The following is a 23,432-nucleotide window of genomic DNA, read 5'->3' as shown; positions in this document are numbered from 1 at the left end:
ACAGGATAACAGAAGGGGAAGAAGGGGACAACTTGCAGAAATTCATAGAGAACTTTATAAAGTCTGAGCTGTCTCTCACAGACATTATGCTGGGCATACAGTGCTGCCACCACTCACTCGGCCCATAAACGGCACTGAGCTCCAACTCCAGATCTATTGTGATACATTTTTTGGAATATAACACAAATGACTTGGTACTTCCCTCTGCGTGGAGTAAAAAAGAGATACATTTGAATGGAAGAAGAGTATATTTCGACCAAGATTATCCCAGCGATGTGCTTGCCAAACGCAAAGCATATAATTCCATCAGTAGGATCTTAAAGGAGAAGGGGCTTCGCTTTCAAAGTTTATGTCCATCTCGACTGCCGGTGTTTTATGAGAACAGCCCTGTGATTTACAACAAGGCACAAGACGCATCTGACGATTTGAAGAAGAGGAACGTGATGGAAGTGGGAGCAGAGAACCCATCGGAGCATGCCTCCGGGTCCAAACCGGGAGCGCGCCCTTGGGGAAGAGCGAGCGGGACCTCACGATGGACCCGGGATGCGCGAGAGAAATACATCCAGGAAAACTCCAAGGATTCAAGCGTACCGACAGCAGCACCTAATAACCTCTTTATCGAGTTCGAGAGAACGTCATTCCTCTAAAAAGCATGGAGCTTCACATCTGACCATAACTCTGGGAAATATCATGTTTCTCCATGTGCGCTACCATGGAGGATGGAGGATGTCGGGCAGCACCGCCCCCTAGGATTTCAGGGACTCTCCTCACTGTTTTAGAGGTGGACTTCAACCTCACATATGGAAGTTACATATGTTATCGGTTCTAGTATGTAACTCTTTTGTTTTGCAGACCCATGTTTGTTTATCAGAGCATTTAGAGGTTAAAAAGTACATTGTATCTCATTTTAATGACGGAATCAAAACAGCATTATAAGGTAATGACTCTCAATGTTAATGGTCTACATAACCCCATCAAAAGAGGTAAAGCCCATGCTAAAATGAAACAATAGGACATAATTTTTTGGCAAGAAACACATCTTTCTACTACGGAACATGAAAATTGTGCAAAATGGGGTTTAAAAATATGTATTATTCTTCACATATAAAAGAGAATTCCAGAGGAGTGGCCATTTTACTGTGAGACGGAGTGGATTTTCAGCTCTCCTCACAAATCACTGACAAAGAAGGATGTTACATACTGGTTAAAGGGTATCTAGACCATAAGGAAGTTACTTTGATTAATGTATACAGACCACCTGGGAAGGACAAAGGATTGATAAAGAAAATTTTTTATTTGACTGCAACAAAAACATCTGGGACGCTGATATGTAGGGAAGATTGGAACACTTACTTAAATCCTTATCTGGACTCTTCTAGTAAAATAAAAAAGTCTCAACCAGAAGCAATATATATTAAAAAATGCTTAAGCAATCAGGGTTGGTAGACATATGGAAAAAATACACCTTTTTTTTCTAATTCACACCTTATGTACTCAAGATTAGATTTTTTTTTGTGTCAAACTCAGATAGGCACAGAATTGTAAACTGCTATATACAGTAGTATTCAGAATAATAGTAGTGCTATGTGACTAAAAAGATTAACCCAGGTTTTGATTATATTTCTTATTGTTACATGGGAAACAAGGTACCAGTAGATTCAGTAGATTCTCACAAATCCAACAAGACCAAGCATTCATGATATGCACACTCCTAAGGCTATGAAATTGGGCTATTAGTAAAAAAAAAGTAGAAAAGGGGGTGTTCACAATAATATTAGCATCTACTGTTGATGCTACAAACTCAAAACTATTATGTTCAAACTGCTTTTTTAGCAATCCTGTGAATCACTAAACAAGTATTTAGTTGTATAACCACAGTTTTTCATGATTTCTTCACAATTCAATTTTGTTGGTTTGGAACCAAGATTTTGCTTGTTTACTGGTGTGCTTGGGGTCACTGTCTTGTTGAAATACCCATTTCAAGGGCATGTCCTCTTCAGCATAAGGCAGCATGACCTCTTCAAGTATTCTGACATATCCAAACTGATCCATGATACCTGGTATGCGATATATAGGCCCAACACCATAGCAGGAGAAACATGCCCATATCATGATGCTTGCACTACCATGCTTCACTGTCTTCACTGTGAGCTGTGGCTTGAATTCAGAGTTTGGGGGTCGTCTCACAAACTGTCTGCGGCCCTTGGACCCAAAAAGAACAATTTTACTCTCATCAGTCCACAAAATATTCCTCCATTACTCTTTAGGCCAGTTGATGTGTTCTTTGGCAAATTGTAACCTCTTCTGCACGTCTTTTATTTAACAGAGGGACTTTGCGGGGGATTCTTGCAAATAAATTAGCTTCACACAGGTGTCTTCTAACTGTCACAGCACTTACAGGTAACTCCAGACTGTCTTTGATCATCCTGGAGCTGATCAATGGGTGAGCCTTTGCCATTCTGGTTATTTTTCTATCCATTTTGATGGTTGTTTTCCGTTTTCTTCCATGCGTCTCTGTTTTTTTGTCCATTTTAAAGCATTGGAGATCATTGTAGATGAACAGCCTATCATTTTTTGCACCTACCTATAAGTTTTCCCCTCTCCAATCAACTTTTTAATCAAACTACGCTGTTCTTCTGAACAATGTCTTGAACGTCCCATTTTCCTCAGGCGTTCAAAGAGAAAAGCATGTTCAACAGGTGCTGGCTTCATCCTTAAATGGGGAGACACCTGATTCACACCTGTTTGTTCCACAAAATTGATGAACTCACTGACTGAATGTCACACTACTATTATTGTGAACACCCCCTTTTCTACTTTTTTTTACTATAATAGCCCAATTTCATAGCCTTAGCCTTAAAGAGTGTGCATATCATGAATGCTTGGTCTTGTTGGATTTGTGAGAATCTACTGAATCTACTGGTACCTTGTTTCCCATGTAACAATAAGAAATATACTCAAAACCTGGATTAATCTTTTTAGTCACATAGCACTACTATTATTCTGAACACTACTGTAGGGGTGAGAGATATTTCGGATCACGCAGGGATGTATTTGACACACCATGTGGACAACAATTGTAAAAAGACCCTGTGGAGGCTGAACACTGGTCTGTTGAATGATATTAACTAAGAATTTTGTAGAAAACGAATTTAAAGACTATATGAATCACAATAATAAGGAGGATATTTCTCCTAGCATCCTATGGTATGCAGCAAAGGCAGTCCTTAGAAGGAAATTAATTATGTGGTCTTCACATAAGAAAAAAGAAAGCTTTATTTAAAATGTCTCACCACAAAACTAAAATCTTTGGAAACAGCCCACATGGAGAATAATGTTATCAACACCCTATCAGAAACCAAAGAAGTACGTCAAGCTTTAAACAGATTGTACGAAGAACAGTTGGGAAAAAAAGCAAAATTTATCAAACAAAATTATTATGAAAATGGTCCCAAATCTAAGAAATTACTTGCTTGGAGGATACGTAAACAGCAGGCTGATAGATTCATACAGAAGATTAAGAACCCAGTAGGTAACACGACATACCATAATCTGAAAGATATTAAAAAATCTTTTGTGGCATATTATACTCAACTGTATGCTGATCCTCATACAATAAATTTACCCTCTGTGATGGCATTTCTCTCTTCGCTGGACTTACCATCAATAGGAACAGAACAAAATAAAAAAATTAATGCAAACTATAACTGTGGACGAGATTAATAACGTCATTTCAAAACTGAAAGGGAATAAAATGGCACGTGAGGATGGTTACCCAGGGGAGTGGTATAAACATTTTCAACAGTTGGTGCTGTAATACCCCTGCTTGGGGATTGCTTTAATCATGCGCTTACAGGGGGGAAGATACCACCTTCATGGAAACAAGCGGTTTCAGTAATTCCTAAGGTGGGTAAAAACAAAGTTGATTGTGGTTCTTACAGACCAATATCAGTCTTAAACATAGACTACAGGATATTTGCAACAATATTGGCTAAAAGGCTTGAATTTATAATTCCGAATTGACAGACACAGATCAAACAGGTTTTATCCAAAATAGGCAAACTCATGACAATGTGAGGAGGGCTCTCCATCTGGTAGACCAAGTGAAAAATACAGAATCAATAATTGTCAGCCTCGATGCCGAAAAAGTGTTCAACTCGGTATGCTGGAATGACCTTTACTTAGTTTTAGAGAGATTTGGCTTTAGTAGTGAAATCATCAGATGCCTGCAGTCGTTATATAACTCACCTGTTGCCAGGATCAAGATTAATGGTGATTTATCAGATACAGTGTGCCTGGAGCAGGGCTGTCGCCAGGGGTGCCCCCTCAGCCCCTCTCTCTTTGCACTTTTTATGGAAGCTAAGGCTCAGGCTATCAGAGAACATAAAGACATTATGGGGGTAACAATTAATGGGACAACACACAAAGTCTGTTTGCACGCGGATGACGTCCTGGTAACTTTGTCTAACCCTGACCTGAGTTTACCAAATCTCCTATTTTTACTTAAGACATTCGGCTTATACTCAGGTTACAAGTTAAATCTACAGAACACCCAGGTTCTCATATATAATTACCAACCATCATCTGACGTTCAAAAAATGTCCAAATTCAACTGGAATAATACATCTATAAAATACTTAGGAGTTCAAATATCTAAGGATTTAGCCAACCTTTTCGAACATAATTATGTCCCACTAACTTCAGAAATTAAAGCGTATTTACAGCGTTGGTCATTATTACCCATGAACATGCACAATCGGATAGATATAATAAAAATGAACCGTCTACCAAGGCTTCTTTATCTTTTTCAGGCACTGCCTGTGCATGTGCCCTCCAAGCAATTTAATGAGTGGAATAGGATAATCTCAAATTTTATTTGGAGAAAGAAAAAACCAAGAATAAAATTTCAGACATTACAACTACAAAAAGACAAGAGCGGGCTCGCTCTGCCACACTTGGAGGATTATTATAGGGCAGCGCAGATGCGAATTGTGATTGGCTGGTGTGACCCAACCAATTAGACCAAATGGAAAGTGATAGATCAGTCCTACTGTGAGACACCCCTCCAGTCATTGCTTAGAAATCAATCTCTTATTAACCCTCTGGGGCTGACACTGTCGTATACGACGGCTAAGACCAAGCTTTACTAAATTATAAATAACTTTTTAATGATATGAGATAGAAACTTACTCTTTTTTTTTTTTTGCTGAAAAGTTAAGTCCGCAGACTTTCGAGCCAGCCATCGGCCATCTTTGTACTCCTCATAGAAGCTGTGTGATGACGCGCGCAATGTGTGTCCAATTGGAATTGGTTCACCGTCACATGGTTTTCCAAAATCCAATCGTAGGGCAGATTTAACTCACGTGAAAAGCCAAAGATCGTTTTCAGGAGTGATATATTACTAGATGGCCCATTTGAATAGCCCCCTGGGTGCTCCAATGAGTACAAACTGTTAGTACATACTCAGTGCGCCCTGCACCATTACGCACAGCGATCAGTGAAAGCAGGAGCAGACAGAGAGCTTCTGATGACAATCTCACGTGCTCAAACAAAGAGTGTGTAAGTATCAGGACTGCTCCACTAGTTTGCATGTGAATGTTACTGGATAACTCTGTTGCTTTCTCTGCGTAAAGCACTGTTTACCATATCAATGGACAACAAAACGCATAGACCATTTTGTATATACTGTTCAAAATGTGCATTTGTGTTTATTGTTTGAACCTTTTTGTTGCACAGTCTTTCCCACAAGACCTCAAATTGCCTTTATAAAGTGTCAAAACAGTTGTTTATTATAGTTTGCTGTGTGTTTTAATAAATGTGTGTGGAAAATTAATTTTCGCTTTATTTTTTATCTTGCCTATTTTTTATTGTAAACCTTTATTACACTTTAAAACACAACAAAAACATATATATTCTAAAAGCACAGGTTGTCCTGAAAAAAATATGGGGTTAAAATTGTCTCATTAATATTTGTAAATGCACACAGGGTGATCTAAAATAATCACTGATTTGCAAATGTGTTCAGATATCCACAAATGCAAATTTCATATTTGTAACTTGGTCTTTGCAAATAATGTTGTATTTGCAAATATAAAACTTAATTTGTAAAAAAAAAAAAAAAAAAAAAAAAAAAATACATTTGTAAAACTGGAAATTGTGTTTGTGAATTGAGTTTCAGCATTTGTGGATCGCCAATTACACACATTCATCGCTTTCCTCTGTGACGTAATTTTGAGACATTCTTTTCGCAAAATCCACACAGATCCACAAACAAATGCCTACTGATTCGCAAATACACACTCACGCACACTGGATATCCACTAGATGGCAGTGTGGTTCCGTTCATTACACAGCCATCTATTTAGATCTCAGCCATCTGACTCATTTTGACTTCTGATATGAGCTGGACGGACATGGACAGACAAGGAGAGCAGTCGCCATCATCTAATGTAAGTACAAACTTTTGTTGTCCTAACTTAAGATAAGACTCAACTCGCTTGATTATGTATCAACTAGCGTGACCTTGGAGGGAAAACTGACTTTACCACAATTCGTCAAGAAGGAACATAATCAAGCGAGTCGAGTCTTATCTTAAGTTAGGACAACAAAAATTTGTACTTACATTAGATGATGGCGACTGCTCTCCTTGTCTGTCCATGTCCGTCCAGCTCATATCAGAAGTCAAAATGAGTCAAATGGCTGAGATCTAAATAGACGGCTGTGTAATGAACGGAACCACACTGCCATCTAGTGGATATCCAGTGTGCGTGAGTGTGTATTTGCGAATCAGTAGGCATTTGTTTGTGGATCTGTGTGGATTTTGCGAAAAGAATGTCTCAAAATTACGTCACAGAGGAAAGCGATGAATGCGTTTTTTTTTTTTTTTATAAATTAAGTTTTATATTTGCAAATACATTATTTGCAAAGACCAATTTACAAGTTACAAATATGAAATTTACATTTGTGGATATCTGAACACATTTGCAAATCAATGATTATTTGTAGATCACCCTGTGTGCATTTACAAATATTAATGAGACAATTTTAACCCCATAAAAAAAGAGACATAAAACGTGATTGTGGGATGCAGGGAGAGCTGTTAACAGCAATAATAAAATATTTATGCCAGGCGAGTGAACTGTCCAAAAAATGCCCTCGGACCCCAGAGGGTTAAAAGATACATAGAGACAGACCTGTTCCCAATGTGGATTAAAGTACCAATGAATATATGGCAAAAAATATTAAAACACACAAAAATTGAAAGGAGTGCCCGGAGTTTGCAATGGCCCACTTATGATACAGATTTTTCACCAGCAGACATGGACAAGAGCTTCAGACAATGGTCACAAAGGGGTTTAACAGGATATTGGAGAATTTCCGATAAAAATGTATTGAAAGACTTCCTGCAACTTCAAAAAATCTATAATTTGCAAAAACAAGATTTTTTTTTTAGATACCTTCAGTTAAGACACCATTACAATAAAAATATAAAGTTCTTAGAAGAGGAGGAAACAGACCTGGTTAAGATCCTTCTCGATTCATGCAAAGGAAATGCCCCAAAGAAACAGATATCCAGATTATACTCCTGTTTACAAACGAGGAGAAATCTTAATACAACACACATTAAAATTAGATGGGACTAAAAAGCTAAAATTATAATAATCGATGATAACTGGTTAAATATATGCAATGCTGTGCTCATTACCTCAAGCTCAGGTTTGTGGAGGGAATTTGCATGGAAAAACATGGTCCTATTTTTTGTTACCCCTAGTATTAAAAGTAGACAATGTAATGACCCTGAAAAGGCCCAATGTTGGAGGAACTGTGGAAGTATGTCAGCAGGACATTATCACATTTCCTGGGAATGTACTAAGATCGCACCCTACTAGTTAGAGGTGATAACAGCAATCAATACCATATGGGCTTGAACTTACCCTGTGATTTTACTTTATTTTATCTATGCAATCTACCCCAAGTGTTGAGGAAATCGGACATGTATCTTCTCTTAATCCTATTAGTAGGTGCAAAGAAAGCCATAACCTCTATCCAGTCCACCTTCATTGCTGGACTAGATAGAGGTTGTCAAAGAGATTCACACAATGGAGAGACTAACCTTTTCAATAAGACTTGCAGCTCACAAATCTGAGGAATATTGGAAGAAACGGGACATTTACCTGAATCAGGGGACATCGTGAACTTTGAACTATCTGTATGAGCAGTGTATGTGTTTTTTTAATGGCTTGTACATAGTTACTTACTTTTATTCCCCTTGAACTCAAAAAGCTGTCACCCATCCTATTTGCTCTGAATGTTTGTTAAATGTGGTCTGTATGTTCTGTAATTTCTTCTTCTGTTCTTTCTTTTGTTCAAAAAAAATCAAGAAAATCATAAAAAAAAGAAACTGTCGAAAGTGTGGGACCATTATCAATTAAACTGAAAGAAAAACACAGCACAATGCCAGGGTTGCCAACTTTGGGATCTTGGCTGGAGTGAGTCTACACGTGCATGGCATGCGCACCAAATTTTTTTTGTTGCCTTAACCCTAATTTTAAAAAAAAAAAGTCTCCTTTACTAATAAAAATAATAATAGAAGAGAAACTGTGTTTGATTCTTCTCTTCTCCATGTCCAGGATCCTTCCTTTTTCCAAAAATATTTCAGTAAGCTCATGTACAGGCATGTAAGAGGCAAATAATAAAAAATGCTTAAAATGGCTGGGGGTGAAGAGGGCCATGGTTGGGGGGGTCTGGGGGGCAAAGCTCCCCCAGACGTTGAAGGGTTTTAGCGATGCTAATGCTCCCCAGAACCATTTTCTCCAGTGAATTTCAAGGAGATTTAGGGAGGATGGAGGCAGCGGTTTATCCTGGATTGATCCTTGACGCCTCTACTGGTGGTTGGCTCTCACTGCGGTATTGTATCACTTCCTGTTCCGGAGCACAGCGGTGTTTTGCTGTATCTGTTAGCTGTTTAATCTGCACAGTTAGATTGATCTAGTTAACTAGATAACAATTTGTTTCACAGTGTAATCTTCACGTGCCTTAACTAAAGCACTCCCTCTGCTGAATCACCTCTAAATTATTTACACATTATTCACTTTGTGTGTTTTTAGGAATCCGCTAGCTTAGCGCATCTACTAGCTCTTAGCCGTTTTAGCATGGCGGCTTCTCCTGTCTCTCCCGCACTTTTCTGCTCTGGGTGTGAAATGTTTAGTTATTCCTCGGCCTCCTTTAGCAGTAATGGTACTTGTAATAAGTGTAGCTTATTCGTAACTTTGGAGGCCAGGCTGGGCGAATTGGAGACTCGGCTCCGCACCTTGGAAAATCCTACAGCTAGCCAGGCCCCTGTAGTCGGTGCGGACCAAGGTAGCTTAGCCGCCGTTAGTTCCCCTCCGGCAGATCCCGAGCAGCCGGGAAAGCAGGCCGACTGGGTTACTGTGAGGAGGAAGCGTAGTTCTAAACAGAAGCCCCGTGTACACCGCCAACCTGTTCACATCTCTAACCGTTTTTCCCCACTCGGCGACACACCAGCCGAGGAACAAACTGGTTATTGGCGACTCTGTTTTGAGAAATGTGAAGTTAGCGACACCAGCAACCATAGTCAATTGTCTTCCGGGGGCCAGAGCAGGTGACATTGAAGGAAATTTGAAACTGCTGGCTAAGGCTAAGCATAAATTTGGTAAGATTGTAATTCACGTCGGCAGTAATGACACCCGGTTACGTCAGTCGGAGGTCACTAAAATTAACATTGAATTGGTGTGTAACTTTGCAAAAACAATGTCGGACTCTGTAGTTTTCTCTGGGCCCCTCCCCAATCGGACCGGGAGTGACATGTTTAGCCGCATGTTCTCCCTGAATTGCTGGCTGTCTGAGTGGTGTCCAAAAAATGAGGTGGGCTTCATAGATAATTGGCAAAGCTTCTGGGGAAAACCTGGTCTTGTTAGGAGAGACGGCATCCATCCCACTTTGGATGGAGCAGCTCTCATTTCTAGAAATCTGGCCAATTTTCTTAAATCCTCCAAACCGTGACTATCCAGGGTTGGGACCAGGAAGCAGAGTTGTAGTCTTACACACCTCTCTGCAGCTTCTCTCCCCCTGCCATCCCCTCATTACCCCATCCCCGTAGAGACAGTGCCTGCTCCCAGACCACCAATAACCAGCAAAAATCTATTTAAGCATAAAAATTCAAAAAGAAAAAATAATATAGCACCTTCAACTGCACCACAGACTAAAACAGTTAAATGTGGTCTATTAAACATTAGATCTCTCTCTTCTAAGTCCCTGTTAGTAAATGATATAATAATTGATCAACATATTGATTTATTCTGCCTTACAGAAACCTGGTTACAGCAAGATGAATATGTTAGTTTAAATGAGTCAACACTCATTTAACCCGCTTGGCTGATGCGGTTTTGGTGTGTCAAGATGGCGCCAAGGGAAGGCGCCATCGCAAGAGCAAGAGCTCACTTGTGTGCTGTGTGTTTTATGTTGTTTTTATTCATTTTTAGAACACTTGCCACTGTCACGTATGATCGTGAATTACTTATTCAGATCCGGGATAAAGTTGGTGGCCTATCCCATGTAATCCCTGAACTGAGGTGTGCTGACTTTAATGTTTGCCCCATGCGAGGCTACAGGGGCCAAGAGTCAAGTCAGGGAAGCCGAGAGCAGAGCGAGGGGACCGGGCGGAGCCAACGCCGTGTACGCCGCCGACCTGAGCTCTACGATGGGGACGCCTACAGCCAACGCCGTGTACGCCGCCGACCTGAGCTCCACGATGGGGACGCCTACAGCCATCAGTGTAGGAAGCATAAGCACAGGGGAAAGCGAGGAGGTCTGCTCGTTAAACTCCGCGGATGCCCCTGCAAAGTCCCGCTGCCGTCTATTTATTTGGCGAACGTCCAGTCTCTGCCAAACAAGATGGATGACCTGCTGAGCCGCATCCAGACCCAGCGCGAAGCCAGAGATTGCTCCGTGTACTGCCTGTCGGAGACATGGCTCTGCAGTGAGGTGCCAGACTCTGCCATTCAGCCGCCGGGCTTCTCTATTTACCGCTCCGACAGAGTGAGAGAACGCACCGGGAAGTCAAAAGGAGGAGGTGTGTGTTTTTTTAATTAATGAACGCTGGTGCACGGACACCGTTATAATGAATCAAACTTCCACAGCTAACCTGGAGTGCCTTGTCATCAAATGTCGCCCCTTTTACCTCCCCTGAGAGTTTTCTGTAATGTTTTTATGCACTGTCTACATTCATCCACGGGCTGACACTTCTGATGCTCTTAGTGATTTGAGTGACATCATACATACTTATGAAAACTCTCACCCAACCTCAGTGATTATTGTGGCTGGGGACTTTAATAAAAGTAACTTTAAAATGGTCTCACCTAACTATTATCAGCATGTGAAACTCTCCACAAGGGGGGGCACATATTTTAGACCACTGTTACAGTAACGTTAAATCAGCTTATAAGTCCCTACTTAGACCCCCCTTCGGCAAGTCAGATCACTCCTCCATTCTTCTGCTTCCTTCATACATTCAGAGGAGTAGACAACTGAAGCCAATAACCCGCACTGTACAGTGTTGGACCAGGGACAGTGAGGTTCAACTCCAAGGCTGCTTTGATGCGCCAGATTGGTCTGTCCTCCAGTCAGAGGATCTGGACGAATACTGTGATGCTATTATTGGATATATTAATTTTTGCATCGATATATGTGTCTCGCAGAGGGTTATCACACATCATCCTAGTCAGAAACCTTGGATTAATGCTGATGTGAGACAAAAATTAAAGGAGTGTGCTGAGGCTTTTAAATCTGGTGACCATGCTGCTTGCAAGCAAGCCAGATACTCTTTGAAGCGGTCTATTAGAGCCGCAAAACGCTCCTGGGGTGACAAAATGGAAGGTTACCTCAATGCAGATGACCCACATCTAATGTGGGAGGGAATGAATGCTGCAACCACATGGAAACCTAAAGGAGCGAACATTACTGACTTTGATCCCTCATTGCCAAATGATCTTAATCAGTTTTATTGTAGATTTGAAACTGGGAACACTGAGCCTGTTGTCTTTTCATTTGAGCAGAGTGGACTTACCATCACTCTGGAAGAAGTCCAAAGGGTTTTGTCCAGGACCAAGGTGAGGAAGGCCCCTGGACCGGACAGAATCCCACCCCGGGTGCTCAAACTGTGTGCAGAGCAACTAGCTCCTGTTTTAACAGACCTTTTTAACTTGTCACTGCAGTACTGTACTGTCCCTTTATCTTTTAAAAAGTCAGACATAATACCAGTACCTAAGAAGATGCCTGTGACCTGTTTTAATGACTATCGGCCTGTGGCCTTAACCTCTGTTTTAATGAAGACTTTTGAGCGTCTGGTGTTGGACTATATTAAAAGTCAAATACCAGTGTCTGTAGACCCGCTCCAATTTGCTTACAGACGCAACAGGAGTGTCGAAGATGCCATCTCCTTCACGCTGAACTCTGTGTACAAGCACTTGGACAAAGGAAAATCTTATGTCCGTATGCTTTTCATAGACTACAGCTCTGCTTTTAATTCTCTTGTTCCAGTGCAGCTCATTCACAAATTGAAAACTCTTGGCTTATGTGATGCCATCTGCAAGTGGATTTTAAACTTTTTAACTGGTAGACCACAGAGGGTTAAAATTAACAACTGTTTTTCAAATGTACTTCTTGTGAATACAGGTTCTCCGCAAGGATGTATTCTAAATCCTCTGCTCTACACTTTGTATACATATGACTGTGTTGCGTCCTTTCCCAATAATATGATCATCAAATATGCAGATGATACTACTATTATTGGTCTTGTTAATTCAGATGGTGATGACTCTATCGGTCAGAGGTTCAGTATGTAGTCCAGTGGAGTGAACAAAATCATTTAGTTCTTAATACTTCCAAAACAAATTAACTGATTATTCATTTTGGGAAAAGCAATGTTCACTTGCCTATTATTATTAACAACACAGATGTACAGAGGGTTGACAGTGTGAAATTTCTTGGTGTGACCCTTTCTAATGATTTGAGCTGGCATGCTAACACTCAAGCTATTGCCAAAAAATCCAGACAGCGGCTCTATTTTCTACGTAAACCTAAGGAGTTTACTCTAAATAAGCACATTCTTTTAAATTTTTATCACTGTGCTGTTGAAAGTCTCCTTATGAACTGTATCTCTGTATGGTTTGGAAATCTTACATGTAAAGAAAAAAAGTTTTAAACAGAGTGGTGCGTTCTGCTCGCAGGGTAATAGGCTGTGAGCTGCCAGCCCTGGAGGACATTTTTAAAAGCAGGCTTCTTTCGCGGGCATTACTGATCATTAATGACCCCACCCATCCTGCTAAGAATATATTTGAGCTTCTTCCTTCTGGGAGACGCTATCGTTCTATTAAACGCACCACGTCTCGCCATGTAAACAGCTTCTTTCCACAAGCTGTGATGGCTTTGAACTGTGCACACTGACTGACAAGCACTTTACTATTTTTATTATCTCTTATTGCTCTTATTGCTTTTATTAATGCAAGTGTTATCTATTTATTCATTTATTATTTATTATGTCTTTTGTGTCCATGTTTTTAAAATGTATGTTTATGCACACTAAGCTCTTGCAACGTTTTTTCCAATGTAGTTTTACTGCAAATGGCAAATAAACTGAACTGAACTGAATTGAACTGAACACCCCCGAGTCACACTAACTGCCAGAACGCTCGTAGCATGGCCAAGGCGGAGGATTAGCAGCAATCTTCCACTCCAGCTTATTAATTAATCAAAAACCCAGACAGAGCTTTAATTCATTTGAAAGCTTGACTCTTAGTCTTGTCCATCCAAATTGGAAGTCCCAAAAACCAGTTTTATTTGATGTTATCTATCGTCCACCTGGTCGTTACTTTGAGTTTTTCTGTGAATTTTCGGACCTTTTGTCTGACTTAGTGCTTAGCTTAGATAAGATAATTATAGTGGGCGATTTTAACATCCACACAGATGCTGAGAATGACAGCCTCAACACTGCACTTAATCTATCGTTAGACTCGACTGGCTTTGCTCAAAATGTCAATGAGTCCACCCACCACTTTAATCATACCTTAGATCTTGTTGTGACTTATGGTATGGAAATTGAAGACTTAACAGTATTCCCTGAAAACTGCCTTCTGTCTGATCATTTCTTAATAACATTTACATTTACTCTGATGGACTACCCAGCAGTGGGGAATAAGTTTCATTACAGTAGAAGTCTTTCAGAAAGCGCTGTAACTAGGTTTAAGGATATGATTCCTTCTTTATGTTCTCCAATGCCATATACCAACACAGGGCAGAGTAGCTACCTAAACTCTGTGAGTGAGATAGATTATCTCGTCAATAGTTTTATATCCTCATTGAGGACAACTTTGGATGCTGTAGCTCCTCTGAAAAAGAGAGCCTTAAATCAGAAGTGCCTGACTCCGTGGTATAACTCACAAACTCGCAGCTTAAAACAGATAACCCGTAAGTTGGAGAGGAAATGGCGTCTCACTAATTTAGAAGATCTTCACTTAGCCTGGAAAAAGAGTCTGTTGCTCTATAAAAAAGCCCTCCGTAAAGCTAGGACATCTTACTACTCATCACCAATTGAAGAAAATAAGAACAACCCCAGGTTTCTTTTCAGCACTGTAGCCAGGCTGACAAAGAGTCAGAGCTCTATTGAGCCGAGTATTCCTTTAACTTTAACTAGTAATGACTTCATGATTTTCTTTGCTAATAAAATTTTAACTATTAGATAAAAAATTACTCATAACCATCCCAAAGACGTATCATTCTCTTTGGCTGCTTTCAGTGATGCCAGTATTTGGTTAGACTCTTTCTCGCCGATTGTTCTGTCTGAGTTATTTTCATTAGTTACTTCCTCCAAACCATCAACATGTCTATTAGACCCCATTCCTACCAGACTGCTCAAGGAAGCCCTACCATTAATTAATGCTTCGATCTTAAATATGATCAATCTATCTTTATTAGTTGGCTATGTACCACAGGCTTTTAAGGTGGCAGTAATTAAACCATTACTTAAAAAGCCATCACTTGACCCAGCTATCTTAGCTAATTATAGGCCAATCTCCAACCTTCCTTTTCTCTCAAAACTCCTTGAAAGGGTAGTTGTAAAACAGCTAACTGATCATCTGCAGAGGAATGGTCTATTTGAAGAGTTTCAGTCAGGGTTTAGAATTCATCGTAGTACAGAAACAGCATTAGTGAAGGTTACAAATGATCTTCTTATGGCCTCAGACAGTGGACTCATCTCTGTGCTTGTTCTGTTAGACCTCAGTGCTGCTTTTGATACTGTTGACCATAAAATTCTATTACAGAGATTAGAGCATGCCATAGGTATTAAAGGCAATGCACTGCGGTGGTTTGAATCATATTTATCTAATAGATTACAATTTGTTCATGTAAATGGGGAATCTTCTTCACAGACCAAGGTTAATTATGGAGTTCCACAAGGTTCTGTGCTAGGACCAATTTTATTCACTTTATACATGCTTCCCTTAGGCAGTATTATTAGACATCATTGCTTAAATTTTCATTGTTACGCAGATGATACCCAGCTTTATCTATCCATGAAGCCAGAGGACACACACCAATTAGCTAAACTGCAGGATTGTCTTACAGACATAAAGACATGGATGACCTCTAATTTCCTGCTTTTAAACTCAGATAAAACTGAAGTTATTGTACTTGGCCCCACAAATCTTAGAAACATGGTGTATAACCAGATCCTTACTCTGGATGGCATTACCCTGACCTCTAGTAATACTGTGAGAAATCTTGGAGTCATTTTTGATCAGGATATGTCATGCAATGCGCATATTAAACAAATATGTAGGACTGCTTTTTTGCATTTGCGCAATATCTCTAAAATTAGAAAGGTCTTGTCTCAGAGTGATGCTGAAAAACTAATTCATGCATTTATTTCCTCTAGGCTGGACTATTGTAATTCATTATTATCAGGTTGTCCTAAAAGTTCCCTGAAAAGCCTTCAGTTAATTCAAAATGCTGCAGCTAGAGTACTGACAGGGACTAGAAGGAGAGAGCATATCTCACCCATATTGGCCTCTCTTCATTGACTTCCTGTTAATTCTAGAACAGAATTTAAAATTCTTCTTCTTACTTATAAGGTTTTGAATAATCAGGTCCCATGTTATCTTAGGGACCTCATAGTACCATATCACCCCAATAGAGCGCTTCGCTCTCAGACTGCAGGCTTACTTGTAGTTCCTAGGGTTTGTAAGAGTAGAATGGGAGGCAGAGCCTTCAGCTTTCAGGCTCCTCTCCTCTGGAACCAGCTCCCAATTCGGATCAGGGAGACAGACACCCTCTCTACTTTTAAGATTAGGCTTAAAACTTTCCTTTTTGCTAAAGCTTATAGTTAGGGCTGGATCAGGTGACCCTGAACCATCCCTTAGTTATGCTGCTATAGACTTAGACTGCTGGGGGGTTCCCATGATGCATTGAGTGTTTCTTTCTCTTTTTGCTCTGTATGCACCACTCTGCATTTAATCATTAGTGATCGATCTCTGCTCCCCTCCACAGCATGTCTTTTTCCTGGTTCTCTCCCTCAGCCCCAACCAGTCCCAGCAGAAGACTGCCCCTCCCTGAGCCTGGTTCTGCTGGAGGTTTCTTCCTGTTAAAAGGGAGTTTTTCCTTCCCACTGTCGCCAAGTGCTTGCTCACAGGGGGTCGTTTTGACCGTTGGGGTTTTTCCGTAATTATTGTATGGCTTTGCCTTACAATATAAAGCGCCTTGGGGCAACTGTTTGTTGTGATTTGGCGCTATATAAATAAAATTGATTTGATTTGATTTATCCAACATTTTACAAGGTGGACAAAATCCATCTTCACATGCCAGCAGCTTCTGTTTCCATGTGAGTCTTCTCTCCAAAATGGGAGAGAAGAGGAACAGACACCGCTGAAATGATCGTTTTCAAATAAAAACCTTTGAAGCCCCCAAATCCCCTTCATTTTGTACAATATGGTCATAACAGTCCATAGTTGAACAAACATTTCACAAATTATATCTCTATTACAACCAGTATCTTATGATGGGACAATCGCATTATAACACAAGTATATTATTAATGTCTTTAAACACCTGACTGAAATGACACACCGTGTTTCACACCGTGCCATGCACTCAGATGCTGGCTGGTCCGGTATGTAATTATCAGCATGTCATGAGGGCATGAGCAACCCCACACACATGTGCATTGCATGTTCACCAGCTGAGTTGCAGTACACAGTGGTCAGCTGTCTCAGCAGCGCACTGCGCTGGACAGCGACCGGACTCTGGGACCCTCAGCCACAGCTGAGAATGTTGGATTCATGGTGTGTGTGTGTGTGTGTGTGTGTGTGTGTGTGTGTGTGTGTGTGTGTGTGTGTGTGTGTGTGTGTGTGTGTGTGTGTGTGTGTGTGTGTGTTGGGGGGGGGTGTTAGAATTTGGGACAGTCACAACCATGTGTTGCTAGGTTATGCAACACTCGTACTGCACTTAGACAATTTTCACAGACAGCGCAAATGTGGTCAGCTGCTCTCTACTCTCATGCCAGGAGCAGAGAGCAGCCGCGCTTTTTCTAAGTGTTCAGCGAGTGCTGTTGGATGTTCATGTGTGGCACCTGGAATTTGGCAGACACCTGCCGACAGGGAGGTCGAATGGGCACTCGCTGTCTTTTGACCGCTGGTGTGTGTGAATGGTTGTGGCGACAGCTGTACGAGGCGTTTGAGGCGGCTCCAATTTTCACGAGTGTCATGCAATTCCTCCTTCATGCGCCAGTCGGCTTCAGTCATGTTATGTGTGAAGAGGGTATAACTTCCGGTCTTTTCAAAAGCTCATGTATGTGCACACGCACATACATGGGTAGGTGACTATATCAATGATACACGGATAGCACAATAAAGCATAAACACTTACTTCCATTGTGGTCCTTGAGAAATTAACACGTGACAAAATAAAGGTGCTTGATTGAACGTGTACAAATTGTAAATAAGACAATAGGATCTTAATGACAAATGCTAATAACAATAAATGTATAATTAATTTGACAGACAGACAGACAGATAGATAGAACTAGCATTTCAAAATATAAAGATCCACATACAGCCGAGGGTATTTTAGGATTGCGTTAATTTCATTTATTTATTTAAATTAATGTTTTACATTTTAGTAGAGAAGCTTGAATCTTCGACTGGACTGGGTTGCTTGACGCAAGGATGTTTCGCTTCAAATCGCAGACGCTTCCTCAGCTAAAATTCTTGCTCTGGAAGTCTGACTTCTGTCTGACTCTTGTAGAGAAGAATAAAACAGAAGCCAACAAAAGCTGGAGTTTTAAACCTAACCAGACCCCTCCTACTGAGAGGCAGACTGCTATAGGCTAGTGACAAACAATAGCTCTAATTAGCAACTATTGTGCTCTAGTTAGTACACCTAATGACAGGACAGCTGTCCCTCTAATGATGGGATGGATGCCTTTCTGATGGCTCCCTTGATGACGTGAATGACTCATTACCATGAACAAAAGACAAACTCCTTTGAACTGAGTACCACATTGTAAACAGGGGATAAAGTGTGTCTCAGACCCCCTCCCCGGTTAAGGCTGGGTTTCAAACGTTTCACAAAGAATGCCTCGTGACCCCTCTCTCAAACCATTTCTTCTCTCTGGCTAATATTTTAACTTCCTTGTCCTCAAACATGTGGTTAGTGTTGTGTGTTGGGGGGGGTGTGGCTGGATATTTTGGCGTTCTTTTCTTTTCTTTGCTCTCCAGGTGGCATGAGAACTGATTTGTCTGTGGAGAAGGTGCTGGCTGAAGAAGTCTTCACCCTCATCAACATCATGTGCAGCACCTGTGAATGGTGCTCACATGCAACCTTAAAGACTTTCAGCTGAAGCAGATAATTGGATGGCGTTCTGCATTTAAGTCATGTGTGATTCAAGCAGAACTGCCGGGAACTCGACCTTGTGATGTTCGTTTGTGAGACGCTGAGGACCGCGCCTGGGTTTGACACATCGAGCCCGTGAAGCAAGGAAGGGTGAGGGACACATGCTGTCAGCACACATCAAAGGTGATTAAGCGTTTGACTAATTGTTGATAGTAACTTGGTATTTTGTTACGCAGTATACTTGAATTGTGATGAGGATTGTGCAGCTTGCTTCTCACTGCTGTGGCATGCGGACAAGTGGTCCTCCACCTGTTGTGAGAAGCTGCTCATTTGCATAAAGCTTAAAATACAGACCTGCATGTGTTGCTGATAGTGTGTGTCTTTTGAAGGATATTAGTTGTAACTGCTAACTTACCTCACCTCTTCTATGCTTCGCAGAGAGTCGGTTTGTCGTGTCCACCTGGGGGGTGTTTGGCGGTGGTAGTGGGTCCAGGAGCGCCGGGCTTCGATCCTTTTGGGCGCTGGAGAGCGTGCCAGCCTTCACTCCACCAGAAGGATGCTATTTCTGTTTTTACACTTTTTATGCACCAGCGGGTGAAATAAATATATTGTTTTTGGAACCGCTTTTCTGGTTATTTGTAGCGCTGGGTTCCGTCTGACGCAGGTCCGCTCCTCAACCCGCGTCGACACATAACAGTTAGTGTCTTTAAGGTGGAGATGAACCGCAGACTGAGGTCCACTGGCGCCCTCTCTGCGGTGCTGGTATAGCCTTTTGTGTAAAGGTTGCTTCATTTCACCTATGTAGTGTTCATTACAGTTTTCCTGACATTTTACATTTTGTAGGTTGGCTTTAAAATGTAATGAGATCTGTTCCAGGAGGAGCCCAACATTGTTAGCAGGTTTCATGAACATCTCAATGTCATAATATTAAAAATAGATTTAAAAAAAAAAAAAAAAAAAAAAAAAGAACTACCCCAAGTTAAACAGCATTTGTTCCACAGCATCCAATTGTTCCAGAGACAACATTTGCAGCAGGTTTGGTAAAATAGGTTAAACTGTCACAATATATTTTATTACATAAATAAATAAATAACTATGCTCATACACTTCTAAATATAATGTTCCCATTCCAGAATAACAAAATTTTCACTACATTGATCTTGCAATGTTACAAATCCTTTTCTTTCTCCATTTTTAGTTTTGATAAGGGCTGTTTTCTGTGACTTTTTACCTGGAATCAGCAGCATCCTAATTAATTCAAAGAACATGAGGACTGTGAAAAGTGTACCAGCATCTTGAGCTTTTCAAATAACACAGCAGTAACCTGATGGACAGACAGGCATTTGTCATAAACAGGAGTTGCAGGGTATGAAAAATGTATTTAAATAGGTTTATGTTACTTACGTGTGATATACAGAATGAGGTAGACTCCTGCACTGGCTGCTGCCAGACAGAAACGCATGATGACAAAGATGTAAGGATTTGGAGAGACACACAGCAGCACGCCAAACACTACAGACAAGGTCAAAGACGTCAGCAGTGTCCTGGACCGGCCAAGCCTACAGAGTAAAAACAACACAACCAACACATCCAATGACATTTATATTACTGTACAAATCACAAATTAAAAAGAAAAATTACCTAAAACAATCAGTCATTCGATTGTAAAATCTTAACAATTCTGGGGGGGGGGTTAGGGTGTTTGTTTATTTGCCGCATGGCGCAACTCGAATCAGGCCCGGTGTGAAAGGGGCTTTAAGGTGGATTGCAAACCCCAGTCTGAATGAGGCCCAAATGAACTGAGGCTGATAACTAGCTAAATAACCCCCACAGACTGCAGCTCCCACTGTGTGATCATTCACTCAGTGAGACAACAACACAGTAGAGTCTAGAATGTTTGAATCAACTAGTACTTGGAGTGGGAGGGGTGGGAGCTCTTGTTCTCCCAACTTAACTATTGTGGTATTTACATGTGGTTTTGTTATTACCTCCGCCAAGGAGGTTATGTTTTTGGTTGTGTTTGTTTGTTTGTCTGTTTGTCAGCAGGATAACTCAAAAAGTTTTGAACGGATTTTGATGAAATTTTGTGGAGTGGTTGGAAATGACAAGAGGAACAAGTGATTAAATTTTAGTGGTGATCCGGCTCACGATCCGGATCCCGATGCTAACACGTTAGCATGTCTATGGCATTTTCAATGTTAAAAGTTAGCATTAAGCAGTTGCAGCTGTTGTCACGTTCGGGTGCATTTCTTTTCAAATTGCAATATTTCTTAAATTTATTTTTGTTTATATATTTATAATCTAATGATTATTATATACAATTTTAGAGAAAGAGACAAAAAGAAATAGATCACGGTGCCAAGGAGGGAATCTCTTTAGGGTCAGTGACCCTATGGCCTTGTTTAGAGAAGTGTTTCATAAATGTTAAAAAATTCATCTATTTGCAGTTTAGTTGAATAATAAATTGAATTTTGTCTCTTATTTGTTTTTGTCTATAAGCACATGCAATATCAATATCAGTGCTCAGATAACGGTAGCTTCTGGGAAAGGTGCAAGTTGCAATAAACTGTGATGCCAAGCGCTAAGGATACATGCTATCCAGTCACAGCAGATCAAACTTTTTTTTTTACTACTGAGCAAACATTATTGTTAGACTTTTTTAGGTTCAATGATTCCACGGTGTGTAGATGTTATGGCATCAGTGACCCCATGGCCTTGGCGGAGGTTTGCACTCTCTGAGTGCTTCTAGTTCATGATGTGTTGTGATGGATATACAAGTGTGCTCCCCACAATGATACTGTGTTCTTTGCTTGTGGTAGAGCTCAGTTTATTAAAAAAAAAAAACAAAGCTACTAATTTATGTGGGACCAAATAATATATATATATATATATATATATATATATATATACACACACACACACACACACACACACACACACAAAGCAGGTAAAGTAAGTACTGAATGGCCGCATGTAACATATGTAACAGATTAGTTACAGTCAGGAGGTGCCGAAAAAAATCTATGAGGAATCCCCAGCACGAATTAGGCTTACATATTTCCTTGCCTAACCTTGAATAGGGTCCTACCTCATTTAATGGCCGGATCAAAACTTTATCTGAAAAAAATAAACGCCTGCACTTTCTGTGCAATAAATAAATGATTGCACAGAAAGTGTGCAATAATTATTTAAACAAAATTAGGCAAAACAAAATTTTGTAAATACTAGAAACTTCATTTCACTTCTCAAATATCAGTGTGTTTGTCTGTTATATGATATATTTAACTGAAATTGCTGATCCAAACAACCAATGATTTATAAAGGAAAATCATGGAAATCATCAGGAATGCCCAGACTTTTAGATACCACTGTATTTATGGACTTTTCTTCCAAACGTTCCTGTATTTGATCCATGATTGAAATGTAAATGGTGTGCGCACTGTAAAACTTTTAAAATGTGACAGGAGAGGAAGGAGTGAAATCAGAAAAGTGACCAATCACAGCCCTTGCAGTCTCCATTGTTAAAGCAGGTGCAAGTCAGGCTACGCAGAGGGTTTACAGTGGTGCAGAGGGCTCTGATCTGCAGAATGCAGAGGGCATCTCATGATGGGTAAAACCAAACAGCTCTGTCAAGATTTTCACAACCTTATTGTTGCAAAACATACAGATGGCATTGGTTACAGAAGGATTTTTAAACTTCTGAATGCTCCAGTGAGCACTGTTGGGCCCATAATCAGACAGTGGAAAGAACATCATTTCACCATAAACTGGCAATGACCAGGTACTCCTCATAGGATTTCTGACAGAGAGGTCAGTCAGAAAAGAATTATCAGAAGAGTTGTCCAAGAGCCAAGGACAACTTGTGGAGCACTTCAGAAAAACCTGGAATTAGCAGGTACAACTGTTTCAAAGAAAACAATAAGTAACACACTGAATTGCCTGTACCCTCACCACACAAGACTCCATTGCTGAAGAAAAAGCATTTTGAAGCTCGTTTGAAGTTTGCTGCAAAACATTTAGAGAAGCCTGTGAAATACTGGGAGAATATAGTCGAGTCAGATGAGACCAAAATTGTACTCTTTGGATGCCATAATACATAGCATGTTTGGAGGTCAAATGGCACTACACATCACCCCAAAAGTACCATACCAAGAGTGAAGTTTGGAGGTGGGAACATCATGGTGTAGGGCTCTCTTTGCAGCATACGGCACTGGAAAACATCATGTAACATTACGACATATAGGGTAACATTAGGAATTTACAGCAGGCCAAGGAGCAGGTGATTAGAGACGCTGCAAGGCTTATGACAAATGTGGGTGTGGAATCCATTAGCTTAGCGGGGAAATTAGTGCACAAAATCCACTATGGTGATAGTGCAGTTTATCTGCCAGGGAGGGAAATTCAACAAGTTGAGACTGTGGCCTGCTTCCATAGACATGTCCATAAAAATCATAGAGGGATATGCTTTGCAAACTTAATACCCATTACTACATTGGATGATGTTGAAATTGAGGATGGCCCAGTGGTTG

At 40.5% G+C, this 23,432-nt stretch overlaps 1 protein-coding gene across 2 annotated transcripts in view; it reads right to left on the bottom strand.

The window, feature by feature from the left end:
• The window catches only part of slc22a17 (solute carrier family 22 member 17), a 98,813-nt gene that overhangs the window by 17,599 nt on the left and 57,782 nt on the right, over nucleotides 1–23,432 (bottom strand). For both annotated transcript variants that reach the window (XM_034171368.1, XM_034171361.1), the window contains exon 4: nucleotides 20,308–20,462. In XM_034171368.1, coding sequence (XP_034027259.1) covers nucleotides 20,308–20,462 — 155 coding nt within the window. The remainder of the gene's footprint in view (nucleotides 1–20,307; nucleotides 20,463–23,432) is intronic.

Source organism: Thalassophryne amazonica, chromosome 1 (genome assembly GCF_902500255.1).
Source record: "Thalassophryne amazonica chromosome 1, fThaAma1.1, whole genome shotgun sequence".
Taxonomy (NCBI): Eukaryota; Metazoa; Chordata; class Actinopteri; order Batrachoidiformes; family Batrachoididae; genus Thalassophryne; species Thalassophryne amazonica.
Note: the sequence above shows the minus strand (reverse complement) of the source record. Positions and strands in the feature narration are given on the sequence as shown.